The following is a 15,070-nucleotide window of genomic DNA, read 5'->3' on the forward strand; positions in this document are numbered from 1 at the left end:
CAGTGTCAGCAACTAGCCACAGAATAACTATAGGTAGTCCTATGGAACACTTTCCCCCCTGAAGTTCTGCAAAGTCTCTAACCCTCCTAGCCTTCTGTAAAACACTGAAGACAAGTTGGCTCCCCCCCCCCCCCGCCCAAGTGCTGCGATAGGATGAGATGACTGCATATAGGAATCATGATTTGGTACCAGGTTTTTGTGTTCAATATGTTTAGTTTTGTAGTTTCAATATGATTTTTATGTTGATTTGATTTTTGATTGGGAGTCGAGGTGGCGCAGTGGTTAGAGTGCAGCACTGCAGGCTACTTCAGCTGACTGCAGTTCTGTTCAAATCTCACCGGCTCAGGGTTGACTCAGCCTTCCATCCTTCCGAGGTGGGTAAAATGAGGACCTGGATTATTGGGGGCAATATGCTGACTCTGTAAACCGCTTAGAGAGGGCTGAAAGCCCTATTAAGCGGTATATAAGTCTAACTACTATTGCTATTGCTAACTATAGGTACTCCTTGGCCTATGACCACAATTAAGTTCAAAAATTCCATTGTTAAGCAGAACAGTTGTTTAATGAGTTTTACCCATTCTATGAACTTTATTGCCACAGTTAAGTGAGCATGGCTTCCTGTTGTGGCCCGGCAGGAGCCGACAGCGAGGGGCCTTATGAGTCGGCCCTGGAGGATGTGGAGGACCCTGGACAGGGTTCCGACTCCGAGCAGGGCGCAGAGAGACTGGTTGGCCACCAGGTGGTGCCTGAGCCTTGGATCAGTGGGGAGGAGACAAGAGTAAGTGATCCAGAAACCACCTGTGAGTTGTTCCGGGATGCACGCCGTCGAAGGGCTACTGGGCGTCAAGAACAACTACGTAATTACAGGAGGTAATTACGCTCAGCTGATGCTCATTAAGCTCCTCTCCCGATTATAAAAGAGACTGCTTGTGCCACACCCTTCTTGCAGAAGTCAACGTTAGGGACTAACGAGAAACAAACTTGGCAGGCTGGATTGCTGCCAGAGTTTGTTTGCATTGCTGCCAAGGTTTGTAGGGCTTGCTGCCAGAGTGCTTATCTCTTTGTTGATTTGGCTTTCAGCCACCGAGAGTCTGGACTTATTAAAAACATTCTCATTTACGTTTGTCTCAGCTTTCGTTCCTGGATGGAGGAGGGGGGTCAGAACAGCTTCCCATTGATTTTGCTTGTCAGAAGGTCACAAAAGATGATCACATGACCCCAGGACAGTGTAACTATCATAAATACATGCCAATCGCCAAGCATCCAAATTTTAACTCACATTTCTCTCCTCGAGTTACAAACACTCATTCAAGCAACCATTCAAGTTACAATTGTGCTGAATGGAGGAGATTTATGACCGATCCTCAGAGTTCTGGCTGTCACCATGTCCCCATGGTCATGTGTTTGCAATCTGGGCATTTAGGGCTTGGCTCACAGTTACTAGGCTACAGCAAGTGACGGTCTCATAATTGCACATTTTACTGTGGCCTCCTTTGTGGGAGTGGCTTGCCGCCCATGTGACCGGATATGAAGATGCCGACGACACTTGTCAGAACTACCTTAAATTACCTCACACACACAGCACTGGCATGCATAAGAATATGATGTAAACTTGTTTTTTACAAGGCATCTTTGGTTTGCGTTAAAACAACTTCAACACACGCAATGTTCTGATTGCACCACAAACGCAGTAGTCATCCTTATCTTTCACAGAGGCACTGAGTTTTATAAATATGAGCATGATAGTGTAGAATAATCATATCCAAGGACCAGTGGTGGGTTTCAAAATTTTTTGGAAGCTCTTCTGTAGGTGTGGCCTGCTTTCCGGGTCCACTGGTGGAAACTCTTCTAACCGGTTCGGTAGATTTGATGAACCGGTTCTACCGAATAGGTGCGAACTGGTAGGAACCCACCTCTGTTCTCTATTGCCTGGCATACCACGTTAAAGCCTGGGCTTGATCAAAAAACCAGGGAATGACTCCTTGAAACATAAATCAAGGCAGCAACAAAATTGATATGGCTAAGAGAAACAACGTTGCTACAACATAATGAGTTTCACAGGTACTATTTTGTTCTTAGAAGTGAAATGCTTTATTGGCTAAAGCAACCATTGACATTTAAGAGACTGACTTACAACGGTCTTCTGCAACCAAATGTTTTACATTTGCCACTGTGTAATTCCTGTGCTAATCAGAGCCTTATTGCAGACCAAGAAGGATTACCGAAATCTCTTCATGTAGATAGACTTGCAAATCACAGTGATATGATGATGGATTGTGTCCCTAATTGCAAGAGACGGGGGGGGGGAGGTGGGGAGAAATGCAATATGGAATAAAAAAGCCTTGTGACTTTTTACTCTCTCCAAAATTTATTACCTCTCTGAAAACCATATCCTTTGTGAACAAATGAAAGTGACTTTTTTTTCTCTCTCCAGTAGTTTTATCTAACATTACAACAGAGGTGGGTTCCTACCAGTTCGCACCTATTCGGTAGAACCGATTCGTCAAATCTACCGAACCGGTTAGAAGAGGTTCCACTAGTGGACCCGGAAAGCAGGCCACACCTACAGAAGAGGTTCCAAACTTTTTTGAAACCCACCACTGGTCCTTGGATATGATTATTCTACACTATCATGCTCCTATTTATAAAACTCAGTGCCTCTGTGAAAGGTAAGGATGACTACTGCGTTTGTGGTGCAATCAGAACATTGCGTGTGTTGAAGTTGTTTTAACGCAAACCAAAGATGCCTTTTAAAAAACAAGTTTACATCCTATTCTTATGCATGCCAGTGCTGTGTGTGAGGTAATTTAAGGTGGTTCTGACAAGTGTCGTCGGCATCTTCATATCCGGTCACATGGGCGGCAAGCCACTCCCATCCGGTCACATGGGCGGCAAGCCACTCCCACAAAGGAGGCCACACTCACAGAGTAGGTTCGGACAATTTTTGAAACCCACCACTGCATTACAAGTATTCTGTTGTATCTGAAGGAGTGAGCCTGTGTGGGTGATACTAATTTAGTATTTGCAGTGTTACTAGATCCAGAAAAACAGGATAGTGCGGCCCAATCAAGACAATCTTTTTACTTTTGCTCAAATACTGCATCCCACGGGCAGGCAGGTCAAGAAGACAGCATTCCCAGCTTCAGAAAGCCATACATCTGATGACTCACTGTTAGTTGCTTGCTTGGTTCTTGCAAAGGGATGGAAAGAGGAAGGATATCTGTTAGATATCCCCCCCCCCCCGGCTGACAGACTGCAAGAGGTTTCCACCAAGGTCCGCTGTTCAGGCGGGAACAGAGGTTGAATCCCATTGGCTAAGAGGTCTGACAGATCCCTTTAAAAGGGGATGCTGTCCGACCATTCCTCAGCCAGATGTTTACTTGACTTGCAATAAAGAGCTGTTCTTTACTGAAGCTTTTTGTGCCTCCTTTACCCGATTTAACGATATATTTTGTGGGAGCAGTTTTCTACATAACTGCTTTGGCCAAAAGACCCCTAACAGAACAAGAGCTTTGGGGAAGAGCCTTCTCTGTGGGAGTGCCGTCCCTCTGGAATGAAATGCCCCCGGAGCTTCGTATAATCCCCGACCTCCGGTCCTTCCGACGCGCCCTAAAATGTTGGCTTTTCCAGCAAGCCAGCCTGGCCTGAACAAAACAAAACAAATTATTGATCACTGTTAATTTTAATTTTAATTCTTTTTTTAAAAAATATGTCATTGTCAATTTTAATTGGGTTTGGGATATTCTATTTAATTTTTTTAAAAAATTTTGTATTATGTGTTTCTTTTAATGTTGTACTCCGCCCTGAGTCCTTGGGAGAAGGGCGGCATATAAATCTAATAAACCTAAACCTAACCTAAACCTAATATTAGTAATATTTCTCCTGATAGATTATTCTATTATACATTCATATTTTCCTAATATTATTTCCTATTCCTATTATTAGGAATTATTTTCCTAATAATTCCTAATAGGTTGTCCTCATCTATAAAAATGCTGCTTTTGTGTGAATTTACGATCATAATGTCCCTTTGGAACGTCAAAAAGTATGGGGCCAATCTAATATCGGATGGAAGGATGTTTCATAAGATAGGCACCACAGCAGAGAAGACACATCTCCTGGGACCTGCCAAATGTACATTCCTGGCTGGTAGTACCCAAAGAATGCCTTCTCTACAAGATCTGATGGGGCAGACTGGTGTAACTGAGGAAAAGAATCCCACCGCCTGGTCCAATACCTTGAAGGGCTTTGAGCCGAGGTGGCGCAGTGGTTAGGGTGCAGTACTGCAGGCCACTTCAGCTGACTGTTATCTGCAGTTCAGCGGTTCTAATCTCACCAGCTCAAGGTTGACTCAGCCTTCCATCCTTCCGAGGTGGGTGAAATGAGGACCCGGATTGTGGGGGTGATATGCTGACTCTGTAAACCGCTTAGAGAGGGCTGAAAGCCCTATGAAGCGGTATATAAGTCTAACTGCTATTGCTATTGCTATTGCTTTGAAAACCGATCAAAACCTACCTTAAAAACTGACTTGTTAAATAAGCACTTCCATTCTTTCATCATTGTTAATTCTTTGGGTCAAATACACATTACATCTAATGTGTAATGCGCAGGGTATAGAATAAATTATCTCCGGTGGCACGGTGGTTAAAATGCAATATTGCAGGCTGTGATGAACTGGTGAGAGAATAATGAGCCGAGGTGGCGCGGTGGTTAGGGTGCAGTACTGCAGGCCACTTCAGCTGACTGTGATCTGCAGTTCAGCGGTTCAAATCTCACCGGCTCAAGGTCGACTCAGCCTTCCATCCTTCCGAGGTGGGTGAAATGAGGACCCAGACTGTGGGGGCAAGTTGCTGACTCAATTTGCTAAAAAAAATTGTAAACCGCTTAGAGAGGGCTGAAAGCCCTATGAAGCGGTATATAAGTCTAATTAATAAATAATTGCAGCTTGTTAAGAGAGAACCTCACATGACTGAACCTTTCAACTTCCCGGTGGCTTCCCCATTGACTTTGCTTCCAACAAGGAAGCCGACAAATTGCAATACAATAGAATAGAATAGAATTTTATTATTTGTATGCCGCCCTTCTCTGGGAGGACTCAGGGCGGCGAACAATTCAAGGGGAAAAAGGGGAACATAAAAACAAATACAAATAATAAAAGTAAACAACAGTCGCACAACCATACATGTCGAGAGGGGAGGGAACTCATCACCCCCAGGCCTGCCGGCAAAGCCAGGTTTTGACGGCTTTTCGGAAGGCCTGGAGAGAGGTGAGGGTCCGAATCCCTGCGGGGAGTTCATTCCAGAGGGCCGGAGCTGCCACAGAGAAGGCCCTCCCCCGGGTAATAGCCAGGTGGCATTGGCTGGTAGATGGCACCCGGAGGAGGCCAACCCTGTGAGATCTAATGGGTCTGTGGGAGGTAATTGGCAGCAGGCGGTCTCTCAAGTACCCAGATCCAATACCGTGAAGGGCTTTATAAGTTACGACTAGCACCTTGAAGCGTATCCGGAGACTGATCGGTAACCAGTGCAGCTCGCGGAGGATAGGTGTAACGTGGGTGTACCGAGGTGCACCCACAATCGCTCGTGCGGCTGTGTTCTGGATGAGTTGAAGTCTCTGAATATTCTTCAAGGGCTGCCCCATGTAGAGCGCATTGCAGTAGTCAATGATTGTGGGATGCTATGAGAGTTGGAAATCCAGACCACTTACTGAGCACCTGTATCATGATCACATGGCTGCAGGGAAACTGTGACAGCCGGAATTTCAAGGACTGGTCACAAGGATCACTCATCCAGGCAGTGAATGGTCATTGAAAAAGTGGTTGTTAACCAAGGACCACCTGTATTCTGATTTGGAAATTTTCTTTTCTACCCAAGGAAAACATATTTTTTTTTACTGTGATTCTTCAGTGGAATAAAGAATGAGAATGAGAAGTCTTTCTTTAGATTTACATATGTGAGCCCCATCTGTCTAGACTAAAGCACATCCTTAGATTCCAGAAGAGTATTGCAGTTGTGTGAGTCTGTTACAACAACCCAAAGTCCCAAAATGTTGTTTTCAGTTTATTGCAGCCTGTAAAGTGAAACCCATCTCTTCACTTAGGAGCCCGATAAAAGTGGAGTTTATAGAAACTCAGAGGTGGGTTCCTACCAGTTCGCACCTATTCAGTAGAACCGGTTCATCAAATCTACCAGACCGGTTAGAAGAGGTTCCACCAGTGGACCCAGAAAGCAGGCCACACCTACAGAAGAGGTTCCAAATTTTTTTGAAACCCACCACTGTTAAAGGGTTAGGGGTGCAAGGATCTTGTAACTTGATAGCTTTAAGACTTGCATGCTTCAATGCCAGAGTTCCTGAGCCAACGTGACTGGAGGAAGAATTCTGGGAGTTGAAGTCCACAAGTCTTAAAGCTGTCAGGTTTGAAGACCCCTAGTTTTTTTCTAAAGGGTTAGGGGTGCAAGGGTCTTGTAACTTGACAGCTTTAAGACTTGCATGCTTCAGTGCCAGAGTTCCTGAGCCAACATGACTGGAGGAGGAATCCTGGGAGTTGAAGTCCACAAGTCTTAAAGCTGTCAGGTTTGAAGACCCCTAGTTTTTTCCCCTAAAGGGTTAGAGGTGCAAGGGTCTTGTAACTTGACAGCTTTAAGACTTGCATGCTTCAATGCCAGAGTTTCTGAATAGCTACTTGGACTGACCTAAGTACTAATTCATAATTTCATATCCGGTCACATGGGTGGCAAGCCACTCCCATCTGGTCATATGGGTGGTAAGCCACTCCCACAAAGGAGGCCACACCCACAGAGTAGGTTCCAACAATTTTTGAAACCTACCACTGTAGAAACCTATGTCCAATTTCTTCATCTTTATGACTTCGTTTGTTTTGTTGCAAAGTTCCCAAAGTATTTGTCTTTATGAGGAGTTCAGTTCTCACAGAAAACTGCTTTCACATCACTTTTTGCCTGAAATAGAACAAGGTTGATTCCCCCCCTGGCTCAATACAACTTTTCTCTGGGCTGCCTCAAAACTCTGGAAATGTTTATTCCTGGTGTGCTCTTGTTTTTGTCTCTAAAGAATTGTCATTTCACTGAATATGGCCTTTCTTTGTAATCTTTCTCAAGAACAAGGCAGCAACGGAGCATTTGCAGAAAGCAAGCCATTTACCCTTTGCAGGGTGCCAAAAACAAAAATTTCTGAGCCACTGATGTATCTAATTGTCTGGGTCTGCTTTAATTCTTTTCTGTCTTACACAGCTGGAATAATTTTGATAAGCATTGAAATCAGGACAATTTTATTAATATGTAAGTCTGGTTTAAATCAGCGAGATCTGTTTCCAAATGGATTGGACTGAACTGTAGATCCTTTTGTAGCTGTTTTAATGCATCCGAGCCCCTATTTGCTGCATTGAAGTATCTTCTATTAGCTATAGCATGATTTTCTTGGATAATTCATAGCAATTTATATCACACCTGAAATGTTGCTCGTTAATGGGCTGATCTGGTCCACAGAGGTGTAATTCAGAACCTTAGCATTGACAGGAGTGTTCATTTTAAGGCCATATGTACACTGCTCTGTGGAGTCGTTGGTTGCCAATTCCCACAAGGGCCAGCATTATAATGACTCAGAATGATGGAACAGCATCTGGAAATACATAGGTTCCTTAACCATGCCATATGATACTCAGGTCTCTTTGAAGGAAATGTAATTTGATCTGAGAAGAATCCAACAAGGTTTCAGAAGTATTCTATTAGGCTACAATGAGAGAATATGGATGATGATAGCAAACAGTTTGTGTAAATAATGTACCAGATATAGCAATAGTAGCAGTTAGACTTATATACCTCTTCATAGGGCTTTCAGCCCTCTCTAAGCAGTTTACAGAGTCAGCATATTGCCCCCAATAACAATCTGGGTCCTCATTTTACCCACCTCAGAAGGATGGAAGGCTGAGTCAACCCTGAGCCGGTGAGATTTGAACTGCTGAACTGCTGAACTAGCAGTCAGCTGAAGTGGCCTGCAGTACTGCACTCTACTGCACTCTACCCACTGCGCCACCTCGGATATATTGTTCAGGAGTAGCCTACCATAATTTTTTCTCCTGCAAAGTCAATAAAACCACAAAGATTAACTTAAGTGAAACTAACTGGATGAAAATTGATTGTTTTCCCCCCTAAATGTCGAGTAGTTGAATCAGTCCCTTAAGACTATTTCTTGTTCTGGATTGCTATATTTGTCTTCTCATGGGGCAGCCCTTGAAGAGCATTCAGAGACTCCAGCTTGTCCAGAATGCAGCCGCGCGAGCGATCGTGGGTGCACCTTGGTTCACCCACGTAACACCTATCCTCTGCAAGCTGCACTGGCTGCCTATTGGTCTCCGGATACGTTCAAGGCGCTAGTCGTCACTTATAAAGCCCTTCATGGTATTGGACCTGGGTACTTGAGAGACCGCCTGCTGCCAATCACCTCCACTAGACCGATTAGATCCCACAGATTAGGCCTCCTCCGAATTCCATCCGCCGGCCAGTGTCGACTGGCGACTACCCGGAGGAGAGCCTTCTCTGTGGCTGCTCCGACCCTCTGGAATGAACTCCCCGTGGAGATTCGAACCCTCACCACCCTCCAGGCCTTCCGCAAAGCCCTTAAAACCTGGCTGTTCCGACAGGCCTGGGGCTAAAGAGCTGTTGCCCCCGTCTCGAATGGTATGACTGTTGTGTGTTTTTTAATTATGCATTGTTATGTTTCGTTTTTTATTTTTTTGTCTGTACCCCCCCTTCCCTGATTTGAATTGTGAGCCGCCCTGAGTCCCCTTCGGGGGAAAAGGGCGGCATATAAATATAATAAAATCAAATCAAAATCAAATCAATTCTCTTACTTGGCCATGGTAGCTAAATGGAAAATCCCTTAAACCAAATTTTGAGCTTCTCCCACCTATGAACATCTCAGAAACTCATTATTGACCATAGTTGGAAGGAAGGATCTGGGATGGATGTAGTTCTAGGTCCAACCCAGCAGGACTGTTCTTATGCTTTGATCGATCACAACCAGTCCAGTTGTGACATAAATGTGGCTATACCGGACAAGAGAAAGTATAAATGCATAACCATTTGTAGATAATCTCTGAGTTGGTCACAAGTTAAATTTTGTTATGCTTATTTTCAAAGGTTGGTATGACTGTCTCAATAAGGGGGGACTTTTCTTATTATAAGTATGTTGAATTGTAAATCTCAACTATTAGAAAGCAGGCACATTTCTTGAAATCTACTTAGGAGCTTGATGACTTAGTAGGCCTTTGGGTTTCTCTTAATCTTCTGGGATTGGGAGGGTGACTTCATGACACATATTATCTGTTTCTGTTGTAGTTTTCAAATAATGAAACCACCTTAGCTCTTTCTTTAGTGTGCTACAGATATGATTCCTTTATCCCCCCCCCCAAAAAAATGTTCTAGTTATTTTTAGTTTGCTCTGGCCCAGTTTGGTTTCCTTGTCTGTTAATATTACCCCTCTTATGTATCTATTGGCCAATAGCAGTGGTGGGTTTCAAAAATTGTTCCAACCTACTCTGTGGGTGTGGCCTCCTTTGTGGGAGTGGTTTGCCACCCATGTGACCGGATGGGAGTGGCTTGCTGCCCATGTGACCGCATATGAAGATGCCGACGACACTTGTCAGAACCACCTTAAATTACCTCACACACAACACTGGCATGCATAAGAATATGATGTAAACTTGTTTTTTAAAAGGCATCTTTGGTTTGCGTCAAAACAACTTCAACACACGCAATGTTCTGATTGCACCACAAACACAGTAGTCATCCTTACCTTTCACAGAGGCAATTGAGTTTTATAAATATGAGCATGATAGTGTAGAATAATCATATCCCAGGACCAGTGGTGGGTTTCAAAAAAATTTGGAACCTCTTCTGTAGGTGTGGCCTGCTTTCCGGGTCCACTGGTGGAACCTCTTCTAACCGGTTCGGTAGATTTGACGAACCGGTTCTACCGAATAGGTGCGAACTGGTAGGAACCCACCTCTGGCCAATAGTCATTTTAAAGTAATAATAAATAAAATTCAAATATAAAGATAGTGTGTGGACTGATACCATTTAAATGGTTGGCGCGAGAAGAAATGAATTTACTGAGAATCTATTGCCCATATAGAGCGATCTCCTCGTTTAATCACTCACTAATGCCCCTTTGGTATATCCTATTTGATAAAATAAGGAATGTACTTTTGTGTTGAAGGTTTGGTGAAAAGAGAAATGGAAAGCTGAATTCACAAGTGAAGGTTCATAACTTGATTGCTGAAATATTGAGTAATAATTTCCATCTGATTAGTGGAACATTATTTTTTTTAAAAAAAAATGCACTAAAACAAACACTAAAGCAATCTCCCTCTCTTTTTAATACGACAATCTTATTACACTCAGCTGGCATGTCAATGGATCTCTGTGATCTCCCTCCTGTGGTGTCAGATGGGCCTGCTATTTTCCATTTTATCAAATTAAGCGCTTATCCAATTCAAAAGGTTTGCATTCCTCTCGGGAGGCTGAGATCAATTGCCCTGGCAGTGGCTCAGGACTGCCTTTGAAAGAAAAAAAAAATGAATCAAAATATATGGGGGAAAATGTTCAGAGTTGCTTCCCCCCCCCAATTTCCACAAGAGACCAATAATTACTAACTGTAACATATCCAGAAAAGCAAACAGGAAACAGAGAGATGAAAGTATGGTAAGGGTTTGTGAAAAATCCACTTCTACTATTTTGTAAATAAATGCTGTTTTTTCGGGCGATAAATAGGTGGAAAGCAGCATTTACGCTTATGGTATAGAAAAACCCAGTCGGTTTCCACTGCACCTATTTTAGGCGGCTGACTCTGAAACTGTATCCTTGGTCATGCTCCTTTAACTGGAAAGATAAGCCTGCTTTTTAGGTTTCTGCTTGAAACTGTGTGACTCCGAAGTGACTTCCAAATTAAGGAGCATGTCCGAAAAAACTCCTGGCCTCACATGCTGATCTCAGTGGAATGTTCAAATTTTTTAACCTGGGCTGCAAGTGGTTACATTTAAAAAGAGGATAGAGTTGAATATGCTTTGCAAACTAGTATAATTCCAACAAGCCCTATGTTCTTTCGACCCCCGGCCGCAAGTACTCAGGTGAATGGCATGCTAAATTTTAAGATCGATCTGTTGACACAATTCTTTTTGAAGAGGTCATTCCTTCCATCCTGTTAGAGAACTCTATACTGGCTGGTTGAGGAGGGGGAGTCAACCGTGTGGCAGTAGAAGGGTTAATTCATTCACCCCCCCCTCACTTTGCCAGTTTCAAATTACAATGAGAAGCCTCTTCTCTCCCAGCAGGGCTATGCTTACATTAGCTTTCAGATCTCTTGAAAAGGAGCTGCTCTGTTTTTGCCTGGTTAGAGGTGAAAATCACTTTTAAGGAACTGCAAAAGATTGGATGGATATTGAGAAGGGGAGGGGTCCTGTTTTTTTTTATTTTTAAAAAATAACATCCCTGGGTGAATTTCAGAGGAAGACGTTTTCAAGCCTGTGATGCATGTTTCAGATGGGCTGGACATTACAAATGTTAATAGGCTCAGCTGGGCGCTGAAAAAAAAAAACACCAAAGGGAAATTACACCATCACCAAGGAGTAGTTGAAGACAGAAAGCTGGCATTTAGGAGAGGACAGCAAGGTGGAAAAAGAGTTACCCTAGTTGGGGGATTGAGAATCAGAGCATGAGGGGACACTGCTTTATCATGGCAGTTTGACAAGGTGATCTGTTGTTTCGTTCAAAACTATCTCCAAGTCTGATCATCTCAAGGTTTTTGACTAGGAATGCCTGCATCAAATGATCAGCTTCTGGGAACCTGTTCCACCAGTGCAGGAGAATCAGTAGCAGCAGTAGAAAACTGGACGTCTGAATTTCAGCTTTCGTAGGACGGCAGGCAGCCCGACACGGCCCATCATACTCAAGGAAGAAGTGGAAGAAAGATGATCAAGTTGAGAGGGACAGAAATGGCAACGCTGACATTGAGGCATAGGTAATTCCTTGTTCATCGTTCATTTTTTTAAATTTTTATTTTAACCTTCCTTGGTCCTGGGAACACCGGACTTCGCAAGAGACCAGAAAAAGGGAAATATACAACGTTATTACAAACATTATTTGCGCATTTTATTTTATTTTAAAATGGACCAAACTCTGTTCAAAGTTCTCTTGAGCTTATTCTGGAATTACTGGCTTTTAGTGGATTATGCTAAGGCAGGCATGGGGGACAACCATGTCCACTCCAGTTTTATTTACCGGAGATTGCGGAACCATGAGAGGCGAGAGATCCAAAGAGAAATTCTTTCCATCCTGGGTTTACCACATCGACCTAGGCCCTTTTCAGCTGGAAAACAAGCTTCCTCAGCACCTCTCTTCATGCTGGATCTCTACAACGCAATGGCAAACGAACAGGATCCCGAAGAGTTGGAATATTTGATGAGGGGATCATCGCCAAGTGGAGAGGGCAAAGGGCTACGGAAAGGCTACTTGGCATCTCCAAATGGATACTCCCGAAGAATATACATATCACGGACAAGTTCACTGCCTACACAAAGTCCCACCTTGGCTAGCCTACACGACACCAACTTTCTGAATGATGCAGATATGGTCATGAGCTTTGTCAATTTGGGTATGTTGACAGATTCATTTTGTTTTCCTTTGTTTGAAATCGGCTCTGGGGTGGACGAAATAGGAGAGAAGAATCCTTTTAGAGGCAAAAAATTGGCCCCACAAAATGGAGTTGGGCTAATGGTAAACCAGTTACTAAGTAGGTAGCCCTTGGTAGAGGGAGGTTTCTCTTACCTTTAGTATAAAGTCAGTTTCAATAACTTTCCCCTCCTTTGTTTTCCTTTTTTCACTGATGTAATTAAAATGATTACGTTAGCCCAAGAATAATTTTTAAAAATTAGACAAAAAAAAAAAAGCATGCAAGCATATTGGTATATATTGTTTGCTTTGCAAATCAGAACTAGATTATAGAAGATAACTAGTAACTGTGCTTCAAGGATGATAGAATTAGACATTCAAATATTGGTGGGGGGGGAAGTGTTTCATATTTGACAAGTTTCTCATAGGTGATTCTTGTTTGTATGTTGAATTGGGGAGAGCGATGGTGGAATTCGCTAACATGCATGCAGAATTTGTGGCCTTTGAAATATGTTCCAGGTATGGTGGAAATGAAGTTTCCAAAGAACATGATCTCTTTGCTATTTTATTTGAAGTTTTTATATTGGTAAAGATTCTGTTCTGGATGACTGGGTTTCATTTTATTAGTTTTAAAAAACTCTTTCTCTTTCTCCCATATTTTTTAAAAAAATATGAAATTAAACACTAGGGTAGAAGCTTTGAATTTATTTTAAATTACAATGGTTTAGATAGGAATAATTATTTCATAATGCAAGAAAGTGTGAAAAGTGGTAATATTATGGATGTTGTTAAAATATTTCTGTACCTATGAATTATGAATTTCACATTGTAGAGAAAAATCCGTAAACGGTGCTGGATTGAAAATCTTTTCACCATTTTGACACATATTTGCCAAAGATTTCACTGAAAAGTAAACCGTCATATAAGGGGTAACTAATTCATCTCCTGTTCCTTTGCTAGAAATATTTTCTATAAGAGTTTTAAGCATCAGCATGAAACTCTGAAATACCTTTAAATGACATGCACCATTTAAGGTGGTTCTAATTACAGTAGTTTACTGCAATTTTTAGTTGATAATTATTTAGAAACAACCTTCAACAGAAGTTTAGCAATCAGAAATAAAACAATATTTTGCTAATAATATTTTAGGACAAAAGTATTTTGAAAAGTACTTTTCAAAACTTAATGAAAAGTATCCACAAATGCAGTGCGATTTACGGGCGCTCCATTTTTTTAAAAGAAAAAAACCCCAACTGCAGATGTCCCCCTTTTTCTCTTACCTTTACATTTGAAATGATTTAATGTGTTCTACAGCCACAACTAAATTGAAACGTCTATATAAAGTATCAGTCATATTGAATGCATAGTTTGTATAAGCATTTTAATAAGAGATTTAAAGTACATTGACCCCTCGTTTATCAGTTAGCTTTAATTCTTAAAGTAACTGTCTTCTAACAGATTCAGTAAATGCATTATTAAGTAGATGACTGCTATTTTTTCTCTTCAGATTGTGGTTGTTGGACTTTTATCAACAAATAAGATTCCTGTTCATGTGCATTCAACATTATCCAATTCAATTTACTATAAGGTCATTTTCCCACACCTACCCCAGAACTACCAAGCTTTTATAAATTATATTATTAGATAACAGTAGCTGTTATGTTAAGGAACATTCAAATGCATGTTCTATACTGAAACCTGATTTTTCTAACTCTTGAAAAGTATAGACATCATTAAAATGAAAAGCTTGCTAAGATAAACCTTTATCTGTTTTATATGCCCTATTAAACTGATGTTTAACCTTTCAAAGTAGATTAAAGTTAGATCACTTCTTGCTGTCTTTGTAGTTTAGCAGAATTTCTGGATATTAAGCACCGACTTCATTAAGGCTAGATAAATATTTTCGGTGAAAGTTAAGAGAAATCTTACAACGCAATTAAAGTATGTAACATATCATGCCAAAGAGCAACCATTTGTATTCTGTATCTGACAATCAATGGCAGTTATAATTAAAAGTACTACAAAGAAAAATGGTAATGATAAATGAATCTTTGGTCAAATAGTAGAAATTGGTGGTGGTTTACACTATCCATCATCTGCAATCAAGTTGCTTTCTTCTGGAAGTAGTCCTGACTCTTAAAGTGGAGGGCCATTATCAAATTACAGTACATTAATCCCCCACGAGATGATAAAGAATTTACATAAATCATTGCATCTGCCAGACTCTTAACGATTTAAAAACTTCTACGCTAAAAATAACAAATGGGAGGTGTTATATCCTAGAAATGATGTTTGCTGGGAGCTTGAGGTAATAAAGTTTCATCCTTGAGGGACATCTGAATTTAAGGCAGAAAAAATGAAAATAAAATCCTCTGGAGGAAGTAAGA

The 15,070-nt window shown here is 41.7% G+C and overlaps 1 protein-coding gene across 1 annotated transcript in view; it reads left to right on the plus strand.

The window, feature by feature from the left end:
• Positions 1–11,564: 11,564 nt before the first annotated feature.
• BMP5 (bone morphogenetic protein 5) overlaps positions 11,565–15,070 on the plus strand; it is a 57,387-nt gene continuing 53,881 nt past the window's right edge. Inside the window, exon 1 of the mRNA XM_087718949.1 lies at positions 11,565–12,666. Within this exon, the coding sequence (XP_087575075.1) occupies positions 12,180–12,666 (487 nt within the window). The 5' untranslated portion in view covers positions 11,565–12,179. The remainder of the gene's footprint in view (positions 12,667–15,070) is intronic.

This window comes from Thamnophis sirtalis, unplaced genomic scaffold, assembly GCF_051295495.1.
Source record: "Thamnophis sirtalis isolate CommonGarterSnake01/CBP01778 unplaced genomic scaffold, rThaSir2_p1.2 scaffold_6, whole genome shotgun sequence".
Taxonomy (NCBI): Eukaryota; Metazoa; Chordata; class Lepidosauria; order Squamata; family Natricidae; genus Thamnophis; species Thamnophis sirtalis.